General features: G+C 49.1%; 1 protein-coding gene across 1 annotated transcript; it reads left to right on the forward strand.

The window, feature by feature from the left end:
* The first annotated feature begins 7,755 nt into the window (after positions 1–7,755).
* Positions 7,756–22,172, forward strand: LOC149333063 (solute carrier family 22 member 13-like). The gene is made up of 6 exons (XM_089558552.1): positions 7,756–7,926; positions 8,473–8,738; positions 11,203–11,470; positions 14,914–15,225; positions 16,880–17,191; positions 21,737–22,172. The coding sequence occupies exons 1-6, from the start codon at positions 7,756–7,758 to the stop codon at positions 22,166–22,168; spliced, it is 1,761 nt and encodes a 586-aa protein (XP_089414678.1). The 3' UTR covers positions 22,169–22,172.
* Positions 22,173–23,297: the final 1,125 nt, after the last annotated feature.

The following is a 23,297-nucleotide window of genomic DNA, read 5'->3' on the forward strand; positions in this document are numbered from 1 at the left end:
TGGTATGTTATGTGAATCTCTACCGGTTGCATTTTCAGGTTACTGCGTGGTGGTTTCTCGGCTCGGGAGAAATTACTGTTCAAAATTTAGGCTGCAGCGGGAGCTTTGGAAGTTACATTCTTCGCTTGTAAACCACCAGGAGTTAGCCGTTCGATTACGCTCACAACTGCAATTATGTTTCAGTAGGGTCATGCCAGTGTTTGCTTCAAGGGAGATATCTGAACAGGAGGTGCGAGCGATAGCTAATGAAATTGGGTCTTTTTGCAGGAAGTTTCACGAAAGGACACTGCACAAGAATATGTATGACATTTATGAATTGAAATGTGAGGCGCTGGATTATATGAAGACGAAATCGCTAGTATAAAGTTTGATGTACAAAAATACGATGCAGAAAGATAGAGGGGTGCCAGTGTTCGTTCTCGTACGAATGGTATTTTGAACTGTCGATATCCTACGCGACAAGCTCCATTTGACGAGCACCGCCATGCTACTGCCAAGATGATACCCGAAATGATGTCTAATGGCACCCTTGTAACCAATACGTGTGATGTGATTTCTTTATTTGGGAACTATTACACGGCGCTGTTCAGTGAAGCACCTTCTACTCATAATACAGGCCTACAAGCTAACTTCAAAGCTCTTATAACATCTTTATCAAATAACGACGGTGCTATGATTAATGGCCCCGTCACGTTAGAAGAAGTAGAAGTAGTAATTGGAGGAGCTCGACAGAAGGTGACACAAAGGAGGATCCGGAGGTGGGCGAGTTCTGCGTGCATACCGCTACACTCGAACACATACTTTGGAGATGCTCCAGTGCCCCAGGATATGGCAGAATTAATAATGCAGAGGAATGGGAGACCATACTCAGAAGTGCCGACCTTAGCATACAACGATACGCTACGCGCCTGGCAGCAGAAGCTGCGCGACTATATTGTTGCTAGTCTTCCAGCTGCGACGCTGCCCCTCCCCGGACGCCTGCGTGCGGACCCGGAGCGGCACGGGTCTTCTTCTGGCGGAAATAAAGTTTCTTCACTCAATTGCCGCTCTCCAAAACCCCGGGTCCTGATGGCATCTCATGCGAGTTTTACAAAGCTGTTAAATCTATGTTGAGCGCTGTCCGCCTCCCGATTTTCGCTTTTATATGTAGAGGTCCTTCCTCAGTCGTTTACTGGGAATCACACAGTCTTAGTTCCAAAGAGCACTGACAAAGGAAGTTGCGCTTAGTGTACGGCTAGAGGCCTATAACGTTGGCAAATGGAGACTAAAATTTTCGCGAAAGTTCTATCAAATAGTCTGCAAAACGCGGTGTCACTTCTCATTGACCCTCATCAGACGTGCGTTTGAGAGGCCGCTGCATAGAGAGCTAAATACATATTGTGCGTACGATTCCCGAAACTTGCTCCGGTTCTTATGAGCAGCTTGCTTTACTGCAGATCTACATTGCGAAGGCATTTTATCGTGTCCAGCATTCATTTGTTTTCTCTTCTCGAGCGCGCCAATGTTGGAAAAACTGTACTAAAAGGGTACAACTTTTCTGCGAGAACCGTTCCACTCGCTTGATTGTTAACGGTCAATATTCAAAGCCTATACCTATTCGGTCACCCGTAAAGCAAGCTGTCCTACGTCATCACTACTCTCGGCCCTCTGCCTAGAACCACTTCGTTTGAATGTGCTGCGCAACAACAATATTCGAGGTTTTGTTGTCTTTGGCAATGAAGTCAAAGTGCTTGCTTACGCCGATGATGCGTTTTTCCGCATTGATAAACCTAGTATTCAGAAAACTATAACCACTATTGAGCAGTATCGCATTGTCTCTTACGCTCAAATGAATAGCTCTAGAAGTTCGAGTCTGTGGTCGGGTTCAAAGTAATCAATGTCGACTCATTAGGCTGGAATTCAATGGTCTCGTGCCCCCCCCCCCCCCCCCCCCCCGGTGTACTTTCTAATTCCCCTTCATGCATTCAAATCTTGTGGGCATTACTGGAGGGTGCGGGTCCCGGCCCTTCAGAGCCATGCTCAGACATTTGTTACGCACCGCCCGTCAATTTTTAGACGAGAACAGGCTTGCAACATGTTTCTGGCAACACAAATTCACTACGTTTTGCAGGCACTCCATTGCGCAAGACACTACACCCAAAGCTTTCACCGAATGTTTGCTACGTTCACAAGATCCTCCAGTTTTGAGTCGATGCGGTGCGATAACCTATTCAGGTCTTTTTTTGCTGGCGGACTAGGTTTGACTCAGTGCGTTTTTTGGCAGTTCGATTTTCCCAGGAGTACTTATTCGCTGTTTCGCGTAAAAATTTATACAAAGGGTTGATATCTATGTTCTTTCTGCTTGCATTGTATCGCTCTCTCTACTCTAATTGTATTGGCCATGATATGCTGAGACGAGTACGAAAAATGCCGATTTCGCCTTGAACTAAAACGTTTTTGTTTAAAGTTCACGCCGATGTTCTACCTGTTAAAATGTTCGTTCCCCCCCCCCGAAAAAATATTTTTGCTTCTTCTGTTGATTGTAGTCTATGTGATGCACCTGAAACCAGCGAACATTGTTTTTTGGCTGCAAAGACTCGATATTATTTTGGGACATTCTGCAAAAGACAGTGAAGAAAGACTTTCTTTGCAATTCTCATTATGTGTGCGTTACCTAATGGCCACCCAACATAGCCACGAACTCTTTGACATTATTATCCTGCTCGGACTGCACAGCCTGTGGAAGACGCGAATGTCGGACCGTAATGCTGAACCTGTCATCTCCCCAGAGCACATTTCGTCCAGATGGCGCACCAGCTGAAAAACACTTACGAAGGCAGTGGCTATCAACCGGACTGGCTCCCACTATTGATGTCTTGTCTTTCTTTGCCACTGTTGTAGTTATGTTAAGAACTGTATTTTAGTTGTGTGGTGCTATGTTTCAATTTAATTTCTTCGGCTACTGGCTGACTACAATGTAAATAAATTATATAGCTCTTTCGTGGGTATGAACGCGCGTAATAAATACCATGCTGAAGGAAAAAAGTGTGTTCGTGGCATTGACGTAACGTGTCCATCTCGCAACTGAAGATGCAGGGCCTCGATTCCCGGCCTATTCTTAAGTTTTGTTTCTCGGCGTAATTAATTTTCTTTATAGTATACTCACGTGTTATAATGACGCTTAAGTCATGTTGAGGCCTTGCAATCAGTTGTTTTAATCAATTTTCATCTCAAACTGCGTGTGCGACGTCACTGCTCTCTCCAAAAACCTGGTGTTTCCGCAACCACCGTGACGACGCCAACTGCGCTAAGCCCTCCCGTGAACGGGACGCTAAAGCGCCAGATTTAATGGGCAAACGTGGAAGATTGAATTTCAGTAAGGGACATTCTGCGATCGCTTTTTTGACACTCCGCCCGGCATAACGACGGCGGACCGCACAAACCAGGCAATAGGCGTCCGGCCGGGCCGGTGTCCGCAGACACATTGTTTCAATTTCGCTTGCGTGCGGGCGACAGGATTGCTGCTTTTGTGTGTTTATTTTTTTTATCCAACATTTCAGGCGCTTCTTCCTGGCTTTTTCTAGGTAAAAGATGGCCGTTTGTTGATCGAACCAAGGAGCGAGGCCTACATGGCGATGGCTGTGCCACAAAGCATAAGATATTGACAGCATATTCTTATTGCGATCGCTGAGAGCGACTGCGAACTTCTCCGCGTGCAGCAACTGCGAGCACAAATGTACCCAAGCTGCGTTATGCAAATATCTACACTCGGATCAATGAGCGTGTATCTGTAGCCGCTTGTCGCTGTTGCAAGCATTTATAATTGTTTCGAGGACCACCACTGACAGCGGCAAGTAACAGCTCCTAACAGCGAATTTTGTCTGCATGCATACGCGCACAGCAGAGTGGCAAGTGTCCAAGTTGTAAAAGTGATTCGATCGGAGCGAAGGCTGGTCCCTCAAGTCAATTAAACGTGCACTTGTGAAAAGTTCGCAATAGATTCTGTGTTTTCCTGGTTAAAAAAAAGCACGGTGTTGTGCAGCTTATCGCATCATTCCGATATCACGACCGAAGCGAGCGCATGACCTTTTTTTCTGGTACGTACTCCTTTCCGATTTCAGTCGCGGTTAGTGTGTGTACTAGGCCTTGAGACGTTAAACCGCATGAAATCATAAAAACGTACATTCTCTGTTCCACCCCACTGTTTTAAGTATGCGGTTCGTATTTTGTCGTCGGCTTTGAAGCACTTCGGACCGCTTTGACCAGTGGAAGAAGACGCAATAAAGCCGAGTCTGCCTTGCCCTATTTCAAACATTGACTTAATGTCGCTAACCTCTTCGCCAGACCCATTCCTGTTGAAAACAGCAATGCAAAATCCCGTTCCAAGACCTGAATCCCGTTGCAAGTCGTGCAGCACAACTTTTTGCAGGCGTTGCAATGTGGTACTGATGATGGATAAGTTCAGAGCTCAGATGGCGTCTGAGCCGATAAGCGTGATGCCTTCGTGAACCGCACAAAATAATACTGCCGCAGTGCTTCCTTTACATGTGAATTCAGCAACATAGCCTAGAAACTTAATGGTATCTTGAAGTAATCCAGAAGAGTAACCGAACGGTACTTGCAGCAACGTGTTTCTAAAGAAATGTCTTGTGTATCTCTTCCGATCGCTTGTCAATATGGTGGATCATTATTTCATCAGAAACTTGACTACTTTGATGTAATTAGAGTTCAATGTGAATGCCGGACGTCATATATTGTTAATCCAGTACGCAAGGTCGATTCATAGATGTTTCGTTGTCGGACTCCTGTAGTGGCCGTTGTTGCTCTTAAAGTTCTTCCAGCAATATTTAGCGTCTATTGCATGCGCTTTGGTAGTGTCCTCTCAGTCAGCAGTGGAAAAGCCTTTTCCTTGTGGCTGGACAGGTGTGTGCTGAAGCTGTGTGCCAACTGAAGCCACACCGAAAATTGTTCTCTCTAACATGTTGTTCTTGTGCCGCTTGCCGTTGCTGACTGAAGCTGGTTCAGTGCGGCACTGAACTTGACGATTAGATGACATCTCTGAACAAGACGACATGATCTCTGATATGACTGTTTACAATGGTGACACTTCCGATGTTTGCTTGAGGAGAGGCTCTTGGATATGAACGGGCGACTAGGCAGTGGCTGCATTGCACGTTCCCGCCGAATAGGTTGAATTATTCAGCACCTGTTATTTTTTTGCTGATGGCGCGTTGTATGCGTACAGCTGGGGTAGAAGACAATGCCTACCTCTCAAGCAATAACTTATCTCGGACTCACTGAGATGCTCTTCTGGTTACAGAATGGTGCCTCAGCATCTTTTTGGATGATTAAAAATTACAGGACTTTGCTTTATCACGAAGTGTCGGGATAGGTTCGGAGACCATCTCGCCAGGTTATTCCCGTCTATAGTGGAATGAATACCGTTCGGGTACATCAATCGAGGGAGTTGAAAACTCGAGGTCGGATGGACGGACATAGTTGTTTCGTACTCATCTGGGGCACCATTGCGTTCATAGTTATCGTTGAGACCAGCTGAGCAGCCTTTCTGGCGTAGTAAATGTGACTGCCTTATACACTCCTCTGGTAAAACCGGAAAGAACTTTTTGTTCTAATGAACGAGAGCCAACTAGAATCGTAAGATTCGTTTTAAATTTCTGCAACCACTGCGGACATGGAACTTCGAGTCGACCTTGCCTCAGCAGAAGCGACGCCGATATTGAGCAACGGCGTGGCCTCATGGGAGATTTACAGAGATATGGGACGTAATTTCATAGGAAAGAAGTTTAAAATCCTTGCTGCTCCTGCAATCTTCAGTAGGGAAGGAGAGCGATAAAGATGAATTTATCACACATAGTCGGCTCGAGGCCTAACAGGGGCAAAGGCAGATCAACGGGGCAGTTTTAAGTCTGTTGCTTAATAGACGAAGAACAGATTTCGTTAGGCCACGTTTCGAACCTCTTACAGCAAGCCGCATTGGCTGCCTTTCCTTTCGGGGAAGCCGACGAACCTTTGGAGGGCATATTGTGCACCATAAAGCAATGGGCGCTAACACGGAAGAGCGTCTGATGCCAGCGACTATTGCTGTTCACTCCAACGGAGAACTGGACCTTTCTTTTATGTTTCCCCTTGGAACTTAGTGTGCTCTTGGCATCTGCCTTCTTATTTCCTTGATGCTATTTATTGGAGACAAGTCGCACACCCCTTATCTCGAGAGGCCGGTCTCAACGCTGCCGATGAGGCAGTTCGGTAAAACTTTATAACAGCTTTGTACACGCACATGGAGATGAAGAAAGTAAAGCAACGGGGTAATTAAAGCAAAGTCAAGGAGAGCTGACATATTTTTGAAAGCGGGCCTGCTGGCGGCGAATGAACTGAAGATGGAAACTATTGAAGCTTGAAGGAGATATTTGAATGAAATTGCAAAGATATCAATTGTGCGGACAAGTTATAGAACAGGGGGTAAATTTTCCTTGCGACAGGGGACGTTGGCGTAACGCTGCGCCGCCATCGTAGTGTGGTTACGCAGCGTCATCGCCGGCAATGTAGTGTGCGGCCCGGTGAAGGAACACGAAGTTCACTGCCTGAGGGATGGCGACGAACAAACTTTATAGTAGGCGGACATGGTTATTTGTAAGTCTAGGTCAAATTGACAGTGAATAGAGATTTAAGCAGTACAATGCACTTGACAAGGCAAGAAACAATCCCAGAAATTGCAACAAAAGCCAAAACCAACAATACAAATGCAGTATCGCTTGCCGCCGCGCTGGTGACAGTTCACACCTGATTCATGTCATAGCTCAAGGCACGAGCGTCCTCACTCTGAAGAACCTACAGACAGTGCGCATTTCACGTATGGGTTATCGGTTATAAGAAAAAGTATTGCACAATTACTGCTTTACAGACCGCTGAACGGCACTGTTACGAAAGGGATTGGGGCAGTGGAGAAAGAGGGCATAGATTTAAAAAATCACTGCGTTTACGTGGTTACATGGACGATTCGCGATTGCTGGCTTTTTTTATCCTCTAGCGAAATAATATTGTTTATTCTAACGCACTTCGTGCAGTTCGAAAATTTAGCATTGTTTTCAGCAGGCGTCCGCAGACACTCGGTTCATTTTCCAGCTCGTCCGCACTGCACGAGAGAAGAGAAGAAGTGGCGCACGCTCTGCACGGGGACCAGAAGAAGAAGCTGCCTCTTCGGTCGCATCGGACAGCCATCTCTGCGGCCTTGGAAGCTTTTTTTATAGGCAACGCAAATGTATCGACGGGGAGGCGAGCCAACAGAAACCCGTACAGCGAAAATAGGCAGACCACAGGCTCTGGGACTGAAGACGCCGCACTCCAGCGGTTTCAACAGATTTCTCAGGGTCGAGCAGCCGGGGCCAGCCCTTTGACGAACGAGGTGAAGTACGCCGGATGACATGCTCAGTCCTGATGAGAACCTCACTCGGGTGCTTTTCAGTGTTAGGCTTTCAATGGCGCCCCAAAGGCAAGCATGCGCTTGTGTCCTTTACACGTCGTAGAGAGTACTCATGTGGCGCCACCAGCCTGGCTTGAAAGCTGTAGAGAAGTCCTAAGGGCGGCACGGTTGGCGCTTTTCGCTCTTCCCCGGATATCTAGCATTCTTTACGCCTGTTGGATGCTGATGATAAATTGCTTATTTCCCGACAAATGCGTTCTGCAGAACTAGTTAGTCACGTAGTCACGTCATCATGTGTCCTCTCCTGCAGACGTCTGAGCAGACGCGAGTGGATGATGAACGTGCCGGAGGGCACCCCGATGGACACCACCCTCTCGGCGGTGGACCTGACTCGCTGCCTGCCGCCGGGCAAGCTGCGACAGGAGTACCTGGTCCTGCTGGAGCTGGTCGGCCATGGCCGCTTCCAGCACCGTGTCCTGTTCTGCGCCCACCTGTCCCTCGCCATGGTGAGATTATCGTCTGAGCACACGGAGATAACCCGTGAGGACAGACGCCTGTCCTCGTTACGCAGTTCTAAGACAGGTCATTGGCATGGTGCATCCGAGCAGCAGGGCAGATGTACCCTATTTCCTGATTCTTTCACCGAAAGTGTCCTATTATTACGGGGGAAGTAGCACGCGAGGGCAATCGTAAAACATGACAGTGCCAGACTAACTGCGTTCACTCCAGCATAAAGAAGCCCATTTCGCTGACCTCCTATTAACCCTTTCCTGCACTCTCTTCATCCATGCAAAGTCCCCGAACTCATCCGCCCAGCTAACTCACTGCAGTCCGTGCTACAGTGCGTTCTCTGAGAATCTGTGATAAAAAGGACGGCAACAAATATGACGCGGCGTCTGGCCGTAAGAAGGAGAAAATAAACACGGGTAGGCCTGATCAAAGTAAATCTGAGGTTGCGGCGAATGATTTTGGGCACTTTGCTTAATGGTGTGGAGCGCTGTGCAGTATTGCTGCGCCCCTTATTGTCCGTACGTATGCCACGTCTGGGGCAGGTGCTGTTCCACTACTGGTCGGCCCACATGCTGACAAAGCCCGTGGACCACTGGTGCAAGCCACCCGCGCTGTTCGGCCACCTGACGCGCGAACAGTGGCTGAACGTGAGCATCCCCGTAGTGGAGGACGGCCAGGGAAACAGGCACCACAGCCGCTGCACCATGTACGACCTGGCTACCATCGTCTTCAACGGCTCCCGCATCGAGGTGCCCTGCGACGGATGGGACTACGACCTACCGGACGATACGCAGACGCTTATCTCTAAGTGAGCATACCCTCTCACCGAGATGCGCTATTAGGCGATCAAAGCGTCTTCAACTCGATGCTGGCACACTAGCCTTTATAGAAGAGTAGGAGCAAAGTTCCTAAAGTGATATTCGGATGCTTATATTAGGCCCAACGCTAATGAAAATACGATCGACTAGAACACCTCGCTTGGATTACAGTTTACGGCGGAATACCTTTTGGTAACGTGAACACACTTGCAGAGAATGGTAGTTGACAACTTCCAAACAGCAAAGTGATCTGAGCGGGGGAGGGGGGGGGGGCGCAATACTAAAACAGGTTCATGTATTTACCCGTCTTGTATTTACCCTACAGGAGCTAACATATTGTAAGCATTGTGCGCGAACCTCATCTGCATTTGTCTATATTCATCATCATCGTCTTCTTGGCGTAAGCCATTCCTGCCGATGGCAATAAAGCCTGCTGCGGGCGTAGTGGTATTGGCTGCTCTTGGTCCCCCTGTACCTCTCCCAAGCGCCCTGGAGCTCCGTTCCAGTTGCCGTCTGGTCGGCCCTCCTGCCCGATGGAGCCCGTCAACTTAAGTCGCTCACAACCATCCACCGTCCTTCCACCTGCCGCCACCGGCATGTTTCCTCTCGGCCCCGATCCTTCCACCGGCAGCCTGGATCGCACTAGAACACCTCCCACTCCGCCGCCGGTCCAGCCTGCTTGGATGGTCAGCACTCGCCAGCGCACCCGCCGGTTTTCGCGGGCGTTCATGGCGACGACGTTGAAAATTGCTGAAAATTGCAGGGCTCAGCCGATCACGCTTTCCATCCTTTACAAGCCCGCGCAACCAGCTTCGTGATCTGCTTCCTTTGGTGCGACACTTCCCGCTACCATCAACACCGACCTCACTTCAGATCAGGCCCGAGCCTTGGCCGCCGCCTTGAAGGCACACGCCTCTTCCTTTGGCATACATTCTGCACTTTTCGGCCAAACAAGTGCCACCACCCATCGCATCGGATCGTCCGTCGCCACCCATACCGAGTGCCTAGTTCCGAACGCCAGATTATCCAGGCCAATATCACTGACATGCTGAATCGTTGCATCATACGTCCTTCGTCCAGTTCGTGGTCCTCACCAATCGTAGTAGTGCAGAAGAAGGATGGTTCAGTACATTTTTGCGTCGATTATTGTGCTCTGAGCGAAATAACTAGCAAGGAGGTATGCCCAATTCCTCGAATTGAAGACGTCCTTGACTTCTTGCAAGGAGCCGAGTTTTCCTCCATCAGGAGCAATGGGAGAATCTGCTGTCCAGCAACCGCTGCGAACACCAAGGACTAGTACAGCGAGCTCAACAGGCGGCAGTGGCCAGCGCAGCCCTCGATTAACGGCAAGAGAACATTGTTTAGAAGTGGATGATGTCGACAGAGAGGACTCCTGGAGATACAACCAAGGATACAACATCTCTGAAGATGCCCCAAAACGCCAGAAAAAGGAAGGGTATAATTAACTTTTCCCTTCCTTCCAGCCTCGACCTGCTATCCGATCTCCCATTTTTTTCTGCGGACCGTTCTTCTCCGTCTCGGAGCCCCTCGTGTTCACCTCAGCGACCGTGGCAAGGCTTTCCTCTCCGCCATCTTGGCGAAAGTACTGCATGCCTCAAATACCACTCAAAAACAACATCCGCTTATCACTCTCAAACATATGGCTTCACAAAACGCTTCCGTTGGGCCTTTTCGGACATGATTTCCGCGTACACTCAAGCTTACCATACCAACTGGGACCCTGCGCCCATTTGTTACCTTTGCATACAATACTGCGCTGCAACGAGCAACCCGTTACTCGCCCTTATTTATTGTTTGTGGCTGAACCCTTACCTTCGTTATGGAGGCATCTTTCTTTTCTATACCCGTCCCCTCTTCAATATCCTTCCACGAACAATTCACTTCCCGCTTCGTCCAATGTCAGGAACTTGCGCTATTGAACAGAGAAGCTTCCCAAGCCTCCTGCAAATTCGCGATGACCTTACCCACCATGCCGTTCCTTTTTCCCCTGGTGATGAGGTTATGCTCTGGACACCCGTCTGCACTTTCAAAAACTTTTGGCTCACACCAGTACAAGCACCCTCTACACCCACGCTCTATCATAACTTTAGAACAACGATTGGAATATGTGGCATGCATTCAGTTCTAGAGCAACAGGTGCAAAACTTTCTGTACGGTAAGTGTTGTAGTTGTCGACACCATAGCAATGGCAAAAGAATTATAACAACTGTAGCCTTAATGCAACCAAAATCTTAATTTCACTGGCCTGTTTCTTGAGAAGGCTGGTACTGCGCGCCGGGGAACAGGCCTTACGTGGCCATGCGATGCATTTTGGTCTACTTTCAGGTACACGGCAGAAATCAAGCCAGCTTTTACCTCCTACAGAAGCCTCGCAAGCAGTGACGTCAGTTCTTCACCTAGGCTTTCCTTCCCTCCTCTGACAACCCAGTGCAGGTGGAACCTGGTGTGCGACCGCGAGCGGTACCTGGTGACTACATTCACGTACTACACGGTGAGCGGCGTGCTGCTGCCTCCCCTGCTGGGCCATATGGCCGACCGGGTGGGCCGCAGGCCCGTCGTCTTCAGTGCTCAGCTGGTCGCCATGGGCTCAGTGTTCGTGGCCACAGTGGCCGACTCCTTCACCACCTTCGTGTTGGCCCACCTCCTGATCGCCATCTCTGGCGCGGCCGTGCATATCATGACCTCCATCCTGCTGTTCGAGGTGCGGCCCTCTCCTAGCCGCGTGCCGTCGCTGCTGATTTCAGCTCCAACGCGAAGAAATTCTGACGCTACTGTTCCGTGACATATTTGGAAAACTAAAACGGAAAACACCAAACCTTTCTCTTTTGGTTTGGTTTATTGGAGTTAAACGTCCCAAAGCGACTCAGGCTATGAGGGACGCCGTAGTTAAGGGCTCCGGAAATTTCGACCACCTGGGGTTCTTTAACGTGCACTGACAACGCACAGTACCCGGGCCTCTAGAATTTCGCCTCCATCGGAATTCACCCGCCGCGGCCGGGATCGAACCCGTGTCTTTCGCGTTAGCAGCTGAGCGCCGTAACCACTGAACCAACGCGGCGGGGTCCTTACTGTTTTGTAGGTTGTGAAAAAGTAGCAGCGAAAGCCGTACCGCACTCCAGCCTCTACTGTTGCGAGTATATTAAAGCGTTAGCTTTAGTCTCCCGTTCATCTGCAAAGGCTGCGTCGACGCCATGTCGAGAGGCATGCCTAACGCCGGAGTTGTGTCGAGAAACCCACTTATATCCTTTTAGACGTTAGGGTGTCTCGACGGAGTCTGTTGGAAGCTGCATCGAGGCACCCTACTTGACACATACTGGAAAATTACTTTACGTGGCACAGGGACGCCGACTTGGTTATTGTTTTATTTTGAGCAATGAGCAAGTCGGCTTCCGGTAAACTCCCAAGACTTGATGTAAACAGCTACCCCAGTAGACGGCGCGCGACCAGTATAAAGTTTCTTTTCACTGAAAAATATTCTTCCGGGTGGAAAGCTCCTGTGTGGCCTTGTGATCGTGTTTGTAATGCAGTCAGTGCTAATCAATATGCGTGCATATAAAGGTAACATTATGCCCGTAAACTGCAGAGTGAACAGCTCAAAAACAAAAATATGCAAACTGTGTTGCGACAATTGTAATAAATATGCGAAAGTCGAAAAAGAACACCGACTGCGTGAAGAGAAGCTGCTGACAGGAGCCATTAACGCTGTCATTTCATACCCTTTAAACCGGAGCTTAAATGTCTCCGTAATTTTGCTCTTGTTTCTTTCCACATACGTCAGAATTACCCTACCCCAAATTATCTTCTCAGCGGTTCTAGTGTCTTATCTCGCAATTGCATTAGATATCTTGGTGTTGACATTTTGGGTACCCTTAACTGGTCTATCCATATAACGCGGATAATTAACAATGTTCACAAAACTCTCGGCTACTTTCATCGTTATTTACGTCTAGCTAAACTAGCAGTTAAATTACTACCTTTTGAAACATCAATTCGGCCAAAGTAAGAGTGCGCATAGGCCATCTGGGACCCCGAACTTAACCTAGTGAACTGTAATGAACTTGCCCAAAATCGCGCCGTTCGATCCATCTACTCAAACTACTCATACTCCACCATCGTTACTTTCCTCAAAAATAATGCATGCCAACCCAACCTCAAGCAACGCCGTATAGTTGCAAGGCTATGCTTACATGGTCTGTTCTGAAAGTAGTAGGACTCATTTTTTTAAACAAAGTTTATTCAAGGGAATAGTACAAACGATTACAATTTTTCAAGTTAACACCCTTCCGCACCCACAAGCTGCTGCCAATGAGTTTTACAGTTTTCGTACGCCTCCAGGAACGCCTGGACCGGAATGCTGTTTAGCTCCCTCGTCACGGCCTGTTGAACCACCTCTACCGATCCGTGATGTTCCCCCTTGAGCGTCGATTTTATTCTCGGGAATAGAAAAAAGTCTGGCGGGGCCAAGTCAAGGCTGTAGGGGGACTGAAGCAGCGTTGCCGCCTTGTGCTGGGCAAAAAATCGGGGTCCTCATTCACATGATGACGAAGATCCTACCGGTTGGCCTTTTCCTCCTCTGACAACACTCCCGCACCAACTTCGCGCACGCTCTCCTCATGGATAAGTTTTCTGTCACGATCTCAAAAACTTGGGTTTGAGGAATGCTCAAGTCATCAGCAATCATTCTGATACATTCTACGATCACTGTTAAGAAAATGTTTCACTCACTAGACATTTTCGTTGGTCTTGCTGGTCGAAGGGCGTCTGGAGCGGTCGTCTTCCTCCACTCTTTCCTTACCTTCTCAGAACAGCTTGTGCCACTCAAAAAACGCCTGATCTACCCATGGAAGCATCACCGTAGGCCTCCTTAATCATGTTGTGAGTCTCTTTGCCCGTTTTACCAAGATTTACTCAAAATTTGATTGCGTATCGCTGATCCAGTAAACGCTCGATGATTCTGCGTGACGAGACGTTTCGACAGGGGTTCACAGCACAAGCGACCTCCTCTCTTGAACGGCCGAGAGCCGACTGCTGATTTTCCCCAGCATTCCCAATATCCCCCTTCAACGATCCTGCACGCGCAGACCACCTCTCGTCCGCCCGGTCGCCCAGGAAAAAACCAGTCCTACTACTTTCCGAACAGACCCTGTATATCACAAAATGTATCAGCTTTTCTCACAACTGTCCTATCCAGCCTGCTCATCGTTCTTCAGCTTGCACAAGTCACTACAAGGCCGTTTATACCACCTCCTACTCGCAGCGTGACCCATCTGCAATCCTTCTTCATCCAAACAGCGATTGACTGGAACAGTCTTCCCACTAGTACCATCCTTCATATATTCCCGGACCATTTCAAGAAAGCCATCGAAGCAATGATTCATTAACATCAGGTTGCTAGCCCACCCCTCATGTAAAGCCCACACCAAAGAGCCCCAGAGGTATCTGTAATAATTTTTTACATCTGACACGAACACCAGCACAGACGTGGGGTGTTAATTCATCATATAATAATGTATCGCCCCTTTAGCCTAATCTAGACTTTGCCACGGCACAGCGGCATCTCCTAAACGACGCCGATTGTGCAAAGATATGGCAGACATTACCGTCCACCTAAACTGTTTATTTAGCAATCATGTGCCCTTCAAAAAAAAGCAACCCGACGGCAGCGAAAGACGGTCGTCTGGTCTGGAATAGTTTCTTCTCGGCCACATTGAGCTTAAATGTCGGGGCGAACTTTCAAGATAAAGTCCCTGTAGCATCTGTGACAATCTACAACAACGTAATAATAATTCTGGTCCACTACAAACATATTACGTCTTCTCACTCCTGAGGAGTTTGAAGTGTGTCAGCCAACTTTTTATTTATTTTGACTACTTCAGGGCAAAATATATTACGGAGCGAAGTCGTTTGAAAAGCATTTCCATGTATAAGCATCAATGCTTAATGTTTATACAATTTCGTTAAAATAATTTTCAAGCTTTATTACATACTTGGTTGCACAGTTCTAGCTAAGGCACTGCGAAAACGCGAGCGATCAACAGCGATGTAGGGCGATCCGGAAAAGCGGTCTTTGAGGTGTACAGATAAACACATTTAAATAAAGCCTTTTTTTCACAATCTCCTTCTCCATCTTACTCCTTCGGCCAGAGCTCTTCATCGGCCAGCCGCGCCCTGTACATCGCCGCGGCGCAGACGGCCGCGCTCCTCGTGCACGCCGCCACTCTCTCCCCTTGGCTCCAGCGCGTGGACCTGCGGCTCCTGCGGATCACGCTGGTGATGAGCATGGTGCTGCTATCGCTGACCTTCCACGCGGTCTCGGAGTCTCCGCGCTGGCTCCTGGCTATGGGCAGGTACGACACCCTCACCAGCGTCATCGCGCGCCTGGCCTGCGAGAACGGCGTCGCATTGGGCGACGTCTGGCGACTGGTCCACTACGCCGAGGTCGTCAAGCCACTGCAGGTGAGCTGACCGGAAGCCAGCAGCAGCATCATCATCACACTGAACATCACGTTGAGCCCGGTTAGGTCTAATTCGCGACAAAAGCATCTCCGACTGCCCTGCAGATGGCTTTCACGAGCAACATTCTTTATCTCGTCTCCCCACCTCTGTTCCTCTGCCCCCCCTTCCTCCTCGACATTTTCCCTTCGTTAGACTGCCCTTCTCTACCCTAACGGGGAAGCATTTGCCTCTTCTATCTATATCATTTGCTGACGATGTCCATCCTCTTCTTGATTACATGTAGGGGACCATGAATTAGTGTCCGTAAATTCGGGAGGCATGAATTCATGAACGCTATTCTCCTCCCACATGTGAACGTTGCGCTTACCACAACGTTTTCGTATCATTTTCAGTTCTCTGGCTGATTTAGCGGCACCATACACTCCGCCTAATTTTCTCATTTTCAGCAAACTCCTTTAGCGTCGCTGTCGGAGCGTAGAGAAAGATCATTTGCTCGTCATTTTCGAGGCTAACATAGCGCACTCAGCACATAGGACAAGGAACTATACCGCTACACGAACAGTGCTGTTTGAGAATTTTAGCCCACTTCGATTGAGAATGCTCTGGGTGCTGGTGACTTCTCTGTGCCTTGAAGTTCGTATGAATGACCTTTGACGCTGCAGTAGCAATCGCTCTGCTCGTTTGCATTATGCTTCCTGTGAAGTGTTTGTCAGTGGTGCGGCGGGTACTACAGGTCCTATATAATTTAACAGGGTGTAGGAAGACTGAGGGCACTCGCTGTCCACCAGCACTTAAAAGGGGGCAGTAAAAACGTATTAGTATGTGCAGCACGTTAGTAACTCTGCCTTCGTTTTCTACCTTTTTACTGTTTACTATCCTCTCCAAATTATAGCTAGTAAATGTAAGCCCTTCCTACGTATGGCCGCTACTTAGTATCTGGCTATTAACCGTCTCTTAACCTTGAAATAAAGTCACAGAAAATAAATGACAAAGACTGTTGTGTGAATAAAATGTTTTCGAAATAAACAATTCTCCACCGGCGTGCGGCAAAGTAGGGTAACCTATTTCTTCAATCCCAGCCTCAAGATGAAGGCTTGTATCTTAGCTCAAAGGGTAAGACCACTAGTCTGTAACTGTAAGTCAGATTTATGGACTATCTGTGCTTATTATTTATAGACTTTCTGATTTGTGCTTTTCTGCATTCTGAACCTCTGTGTGTGCCCATCTGTTGTTGTATGATCCCACCTCCGTGCATAATTTGTGCATGTAATGCGCGATGTCTCTAAGACTAAGTGTGTGATTTACGGCCAGCACACTTGACTAGCTCTGGTGTCGGGAATTAGTCAGATTGGACATGTCGATTTTTTTTCATTGCGCATAAATTTAACAAGCCACGCCAGCACACTGTAATAAGAACCTCTACCCGTTTTCCTAGTAAATACTACTATCTTTTTGTTTGTGACTGTAGTGCTCTTCACTAGCTTGTTGACGTAGTAACTTTCACTACTTGTACTTTCACTACCTCCAGTTAGTAAGTAGTTAAGGATCTGTGTGACAAGGAACTAATTAGCAGTGACCTAGTGAATTTTTTATGTTTCTTTAAGAGTGCAGGACTAGACTTTCCCTATAGTCGTCGTTCCTACATCCTCTGCAGGTGGGCAAGCCGTTCAGGCTTTCCGACGTACTGCTGCTTCCCGAACTGCGAGCTCGCACAGCGGCGCTGTCGGCGGTCTGGTTCTGGTGCTTCTTGGCGCGTTTCTCCCTGAGCCAGGTGCGTCCCCGCGGCGTCTCGGGTTGGGATCAGCTGCTACTCGCGCTCCTGATGCTGCCCGTGTACGCCACCGGCTACCCTCTGGTCACCAAGTGGAACAGGCGCACCAGCCTCTACATGGCATTCGCGGTGGCGTCCACTGCCGCCGCGGGAGCGGGTCTCGTCATGTACTACGACTACCCGATGGCTGCCCAGGTGGGTACCGGTTTATCGGCGCTTCCGCTTGCAGGTTGGAGAACAGGAGCGTGCTGAAGGCATATCCAGGAATTTCCATATTCCGACGTCTTACGACGGTATTTATAGATCGGACAATACGCGGTGGGCCCGAAATGTCGTCACCACTCGACCGAAAACTTGCGTTCAGCAACTAGACCAAAATAATGCGTTCGGTGTGGTGAACAACTGGTCATAGGTTCGATTCTTCTGGCGGCTGCCACATTTCATCCATTAACGTCATTGACGTGGAGCAGACGGGGATGATCTCTAGATTTGTGCTAAGCAGATATGTTATCACTGTGTTTCTCGTTGTGTACCCTTAGGTAAGAAGAGGGGCTGGCAATAAGCGTTCTACGAATCTCCAGAGGAGGGTGGCAAGGTATAGGTACTTCGCTTTGTAAAACTTTCTAAACTACCATATGTACAAGAAAGTAACACAACCACGATTAATTGTAACGCGAGGGTCGACTTTGAGGGCACGAAACCGGATTTTAACGGCGGAGGGGGGGGGCTCGGTGTTGTGGGCGCGTGAAGGACAATACGAATCAACACGAATGTAACATGAGGACAGATGCCGCATTATACAGAGGGATGAGTAAAGTTTAAGAACAAACGTTAGGAGTTTAAGAACAAACGTTCCTCAGCAGATGTCTTTCACAAGCTCTTCTCTTTCAAGACAGCCGCACCAAAGATCAGATAAGACTGATGCGAAGAAAAGTGCGGAGTTGTGGCGCGTCGCACCGCGTTGAATGTGCACTTTAGATGCTTTAGACGCCTCGTCGTAAAGAAAAATAGCCGGGGTTTAACCTCCCTTGAGCCGATGTGTGATGTGCGCGGTGACGTAAATACTGACGCCACAAGCGACACCGTAGCAACGAGGTGGCGGAATTCTCAAAGCCATGAACTACTTGCAAAAATTTCGAAACTGTAAATAACAGGGGTCAAATATCCGGACGTTGCCATCTTGTCGGCCACACTCAGTTGTTTTCGGCATCGATTTTGGTCGAAGTCGGTCAAGGTCAAATTTCTAGGGTGCACCGGGCCCAATTTAGAGGTCGCCATCGTGGCGGGCTGGCTTAATTATGGTTGGACATTTATTTTGGTCCAAATCATCAGGTCAAATTTCAAGGGTCACTTGGGCCAAATTTTTGGAAATTACCTGGCCCAAATTTCGAAGTCGCCATCGTGCTGGCCACGCTGAGTTATGGTTGGACATCGATTTTGGTCCAGATCGAATAAGGTTAAATTTCGGGGGTGGTCCGGGCCAAATTCTTGCCGCTTGGCGTCACAGTTTCTATGGCAACAAGCGATGCACAAGCAAGATACAGAGTTATTATACGTAGGCTGAACATTGGCGTAATAGTTGCTATGGCAAGGAGCGATGCACACGCAAGATTTTTGCTCAACGTTGGCGCCACAGTTTCTAAGGCAATGTGTGATGCACAAGCAAAAGATTTTCGCTCGGCTTTGATAATCGTACCAGTGCGTTCGCATTAAAACGAAACTTCTTCCAGTAGCGAAACCCAGCGGACAGTCGTGCCTCCCGAGCGTCGGCGGCCATCCTCGAGTCGCCGTCTCGCGAGCAGCCGTCGGCCAATTGCGTCACTTCGATGCCGCAAGAAGAGTGCGTGAAACAGCGATTGCGAGGAAAGAAGCCTGAGCGCCTTTTCCCGCGCAGCAGCAACGTCACGCTTTATGTACAGGGTCCTTCAAAATATGTGCGAACACGGCGAAGCGTGCCCGCGCTCCGCGGAGCGTCAGCGCATCCGGCGCGGTCGCGCATCGAAACAATGTGGCGCATGCGCACAGCAGACTGGAGGCGGTGCTTCCTGTCGTCTGCTACAGCACGGAAGCACGGCGCGCTTCCGTGCTGTAGCAGACGACAGGAAGCACCGCCTCCAGTCTGCTGTGCGCATGCGCCACATTGTTTCGATGCGCGACCGCGCCGGATGCGCTGACGCTCCGTGGAGCGCGGGCACGCTTCGCCGTGTTCGCAATATTTTGAAGGACCCTGTACATCCGAAAAGTACTACTGAAATTAGTGTGCCGCTTCGGCGCCGCTGCGAACGTTAAGTCTGCCGAACTTTCACCGATAGAAACGAGGGCCTTTTGCGACGACTTAAGTCGCGCGTATTTCCTCTTTACGATAAGTCGAATCCGCGCTCCGTACACAAGTGCGCAATATCCGGCGAGGAGCCTTTTGATTGCTCCGCCACCGGTCAAATATGCTTTGATCGGTGTTTGCGGCTCGGAGCTTCCGTTGGTCGATCAATGGGGCATTTTATTTTTTTTTTCGTTGCCTGAAATTGTGGGCCAACCTGCGCGGTGCATTAACTAATATGCGAGTGAATACACATCGTGAACTTTTGTCTCCGTGTGATATTATTTTTTTAACGCGATTACTCGATTATATCGCTCAGGATCACTTTTCACTTCTGTTTTAATTCTGTAATAAAACTCGCCATAGATGGCCCCTCTGCTACCATCGCGGCGAAGCCGGTCACGTCTACTGGCTGTATCCCTACCGGCGGCTAGGACTTTGAGGTTTTCCCGCTGACAGCCCCGAACCACGCCTTGGCGAGAGGCCTAGGGCTATTAATGACTACTTCATATGCCAGCACACCCCGGATATCCACCGAGTGTCATCCACTGGTCAATCCGCCACCTTCTCAGCGCGCGAATTAGGGTTGCCTTCTCCATGCCGCTTCCCGCTTTTGCGACCAGTTAAGCAGCTGGAGCCCAGCGCGCGTCCTCCTTTTTCGACTGGGAAAACTAATGCACGCTATATCGTCGAAAAGCGAAGCACCCATCGAATCATCCCGAAACGACGTCTACGACGGCAGGCTGTGGTAAGGGCCGGGTCTCGTTAGATATATCTCTCTTCATCGACGTTCACGAGGTTAGCGCTTTAATAGACACTGGGGTGGTCAGACTTCCCCAAAGAGAGTTACGACGCCGTGGGCAGCAGCACAGTTGCATGAGGTCCGAGAACAGGTTACACCGCTGGCTGTGCGTACGACCAGGCTTAAAGTGCGTGCTGAATATTCCGCAACTTTTCTCAACAAGCGCGAATGCTCGCGAAGTATTACCCGCTAAGATTAACAGTCTCCGAGAGCACGGTTCCACTGCAGGCCTCTAGATTACGCTATTGACGCTGTAAACCTAAATAGCAACAGAAAAACCTGAAAACAATGGTTCCACAGCCGCATTACTAGGCGCCAATGACAACGCCACAGCGCCACCACGCGCCTGCATCCTCGCTAGGGTTACCTGCGACGAGCAGCATCGGGGACGCCGTGTTGAGTAGATAAATGTGTGCCTCTTCTCCACGCTATGGGTTTCGTAAGCAAGATATCTTACCTCCTTCCACGTCGGTCAGACGGAGGTACTCGCCACATATTTAACTCACGATAATCGCTATCTTCTCTGCAGTACAGCCATAGCTTACAAAGACGATGAATGCATTGCTTGCGAGGAGGCCACGCATACATTTCAACCGGGCGCGTTGAATGACCGTCGACATAAATTCAACCCTTACGCACGACGAAGCTGCTGCAGGAACTCTTGCTCAAATGTATTCCTTGTTTCACGTTTTGCATCAACTACTGCAAGCCTTAATCGTTAAACGCCAGATTATCACGCATGAAGGCGCTCGACCCGGCAATCAGCAGCCCTACCGTATGTACGCCCCCGTGACAGAGGCTATCAAAACCAAGTCAGAGCTATTTGACGTAGGTGCAATCCAGTAATCAAGCAGCCATAGTTGTCCTCAGTCGTTCTTGCAGAAAAGAAATGGCTCTGAGTCAAATAACTTAACTCTGAGACAACGAAAGAGGTGTATCTGCTGGCGCGTACCGATAACTCGCTGGACAGACTTCGGCGAGTAAAGTACTTCTGTATTATGGACCTCAGGAATGGTTACTGAACAATTTATATATATGAGAGGAACCGTGAAAAACCGCCTTTGCAACTCCGGATGATCTCTACGGACTTCGTGTCCTGCCCTTCAGGCTGTAGCGCACACTTGAAACGTTCCTGAAAACGTTGGACAATGCACTCACAGGTATGAAATGTGAGAGGCATGTCTTTTTTGCCTCGACAGGGCCATAATATTTTCGACGTTTTCAGAACGTTCAAGACGTGTAGTAAGCTACAAAGTTTTTTCCTGATGAAACCGTGAGTCGACAAACGCGACAGCTGCCTAAATTTGTGCATACGGTCCGCCTGAAGCCCTACTTCGCTGGACCGCACTACTCTTCACATCGTGTTTTGAACTGATGTCCCCTTCCCGCCATGCCTTGGCGCATTTTTCTCCACTTGTCTACTTGAATGGCTTATACTGTATAATTCAGATCACCCATACTTCTTTTCCCTTGTAGATAAGTACGTGCTTAACCGTGCGTTACGTCCGCGCTTAGTAGCAACTACGACAAAGCCGCCGCCGGCGCGCGAAGAGTCCTCCGTGCCTAAACCCGGCTCTGTGACACGCTTCCTTCATACAGTCATCTCGCTTCTATTGTGCAGGTGCTCATGGAAGTGCTGTTCGCCGTAGTCCAGCTGTGCCTGTTGATTTCCAAGCTGCAGGCCTACGAGTGCTTCCCCAGCGCAGTGCGGGCAACGGGCGTTACAGTGCTGGTGGCCACCGGACGCCTCGGTCAGGGCGTCGGCGAAATGCTCGTCGACATCGCCAGACTCGCCGACTTCTGGTCCACCCTGCTCATCATAGCCACGGGACTCCTGGCGTGCCAGCTGGCCATCCGCTGGCTGCCGGAGACCAAGGATGTCGAACTGCCTGAAGTGCAGAGGGAGGTGCTGGCCCAGGGACAGCAGTCGCCGCCCAAGGAACCGCCAACGGCTAGGAACATCGAGAGCTGCGCCCCATCCGTCAGCCACCACGACGGTAGTGCCGAGAACCGCGCGGCTGCGAAGCAAACGCATTCGGAAGGGGTCCATTAGATATGGCGGCGGCGGTCACTGGTTTTCCCTGACATGACCCTCCTTCAGTGCTGCGTGTTTCTCTTCGTTTCCGTGTGTGTGCATATGTGTGTGTGCGTGTTTGTTTGTGTATTGCGTGCTTTTCTGTGCTCGGGAGTTGAAAGCAGCTCGCTCGTCTGCTCCGTTTTCTTTCGGCGACCAATGCACGCCTGAAGGTTAAAGACATTTAAGAAACAATCGAGATTCTTCTTATTGGCTCGGAGTTCAGTGCTCAAGAGCAATCATCAGTGCTTGTGTCCGCGTTGATTTGCTTCATCGCTTCACCGAAGAACTACACTACTATCGCCTAAAACTACGCATAAAGTGATCAGTGTGGTAAGCTGTGGCTGCGTCCGCATTACAACGTAACCAGAGGCGCCGTTTCGAAACGCTAATGCTACCGTCTTGCATACCTTGTTTTGAGATCCATCTTTTGCTAGTGTCGAAAGTAGGCATGGAGAATTAGCCTTGGACCTAATTGCGTGTTTTACATCTGACCACACGCTATGTGACTAATATTTGGAGGAATACCTTCACAAGAAATTCATGTGCACCTGACTGCACCATCCACGGGGTTTGATCAAGTTCGCAGTACCCGTGATATCATCCGCGAATGGCTTAAATCTCAGGAGCTTACCCTGATCGGGTTGTTGCTCTGTGGACACGTATTGCTGCAATACCACCGGGACGCTATGTGACTAATATTTGGCGGAATACCTTCACAAGAAATTCATGTGCACCTGACTGCACCATCCACGGGGTTTGATCAAGTTCGCAGTACCCGTGATATCATCCGCGAATGGCTTAAATCTCGGGAGCTTACCCTGATCGGGTTGTTTCTCTGTGGACACTTATTGCTGCAATACCACCGGGAGCGCCGTGTTGTGATATACATAGACTGGTATATATTAGTTATTAAGAGGAAGGTTTTGAGATACCTCGAGCATGTAAGTCTTTTGCGCTCTCATTGCAGAGGCTGCACCTTGTTGCTATATGCAGTTTTTACAGGTTCATCGCATTTGTATGGCACTGCGTTCTTCCTGTCCCTACGTTGCGCCGCCTAGCTGAACTGTCGTGTACCTCCTTGAATAATGACTTAGTGTATTGTGAC

This window comes from Amblyomma mixtum, chromosome 8, assembly GCF_055824585.1.
Source record: "Amblyomma mixtum isolate Tamu chromosome 8, ASM5582458v1, whole genome shotgun sequence".
Classification (NCBI taxonomy): Eukaryota; Metazoa; Arthropoda; class Arachnida; order Ixodida; family Ixodidae; genus Amblyomma; species Amblyomma mixtum.

Coding starts and splice junctions, on each gene's coding strand:
- LOC149333063 (XM_089558552.1), top strand. CDS start 7,756: ATGAACGTGCCGGAGGGCACCCCGATGGACACCACCCTCTCGGCGGTG. Junction 7,927..8,472: donor CCCACCTGTCCCTCGCCATG/GTGAGATTATCG, acceptor CGTCTGGGGCAG/GTGCTGTTCCACTACTGGTC. Junction 15,226..16,879: donor AGGTCGTCAAGCCACTGCAG/GTGAGCTGACCG, acceptor CATCCTCTGCAG/GTGGGCAAGCCGTTCAGGCT.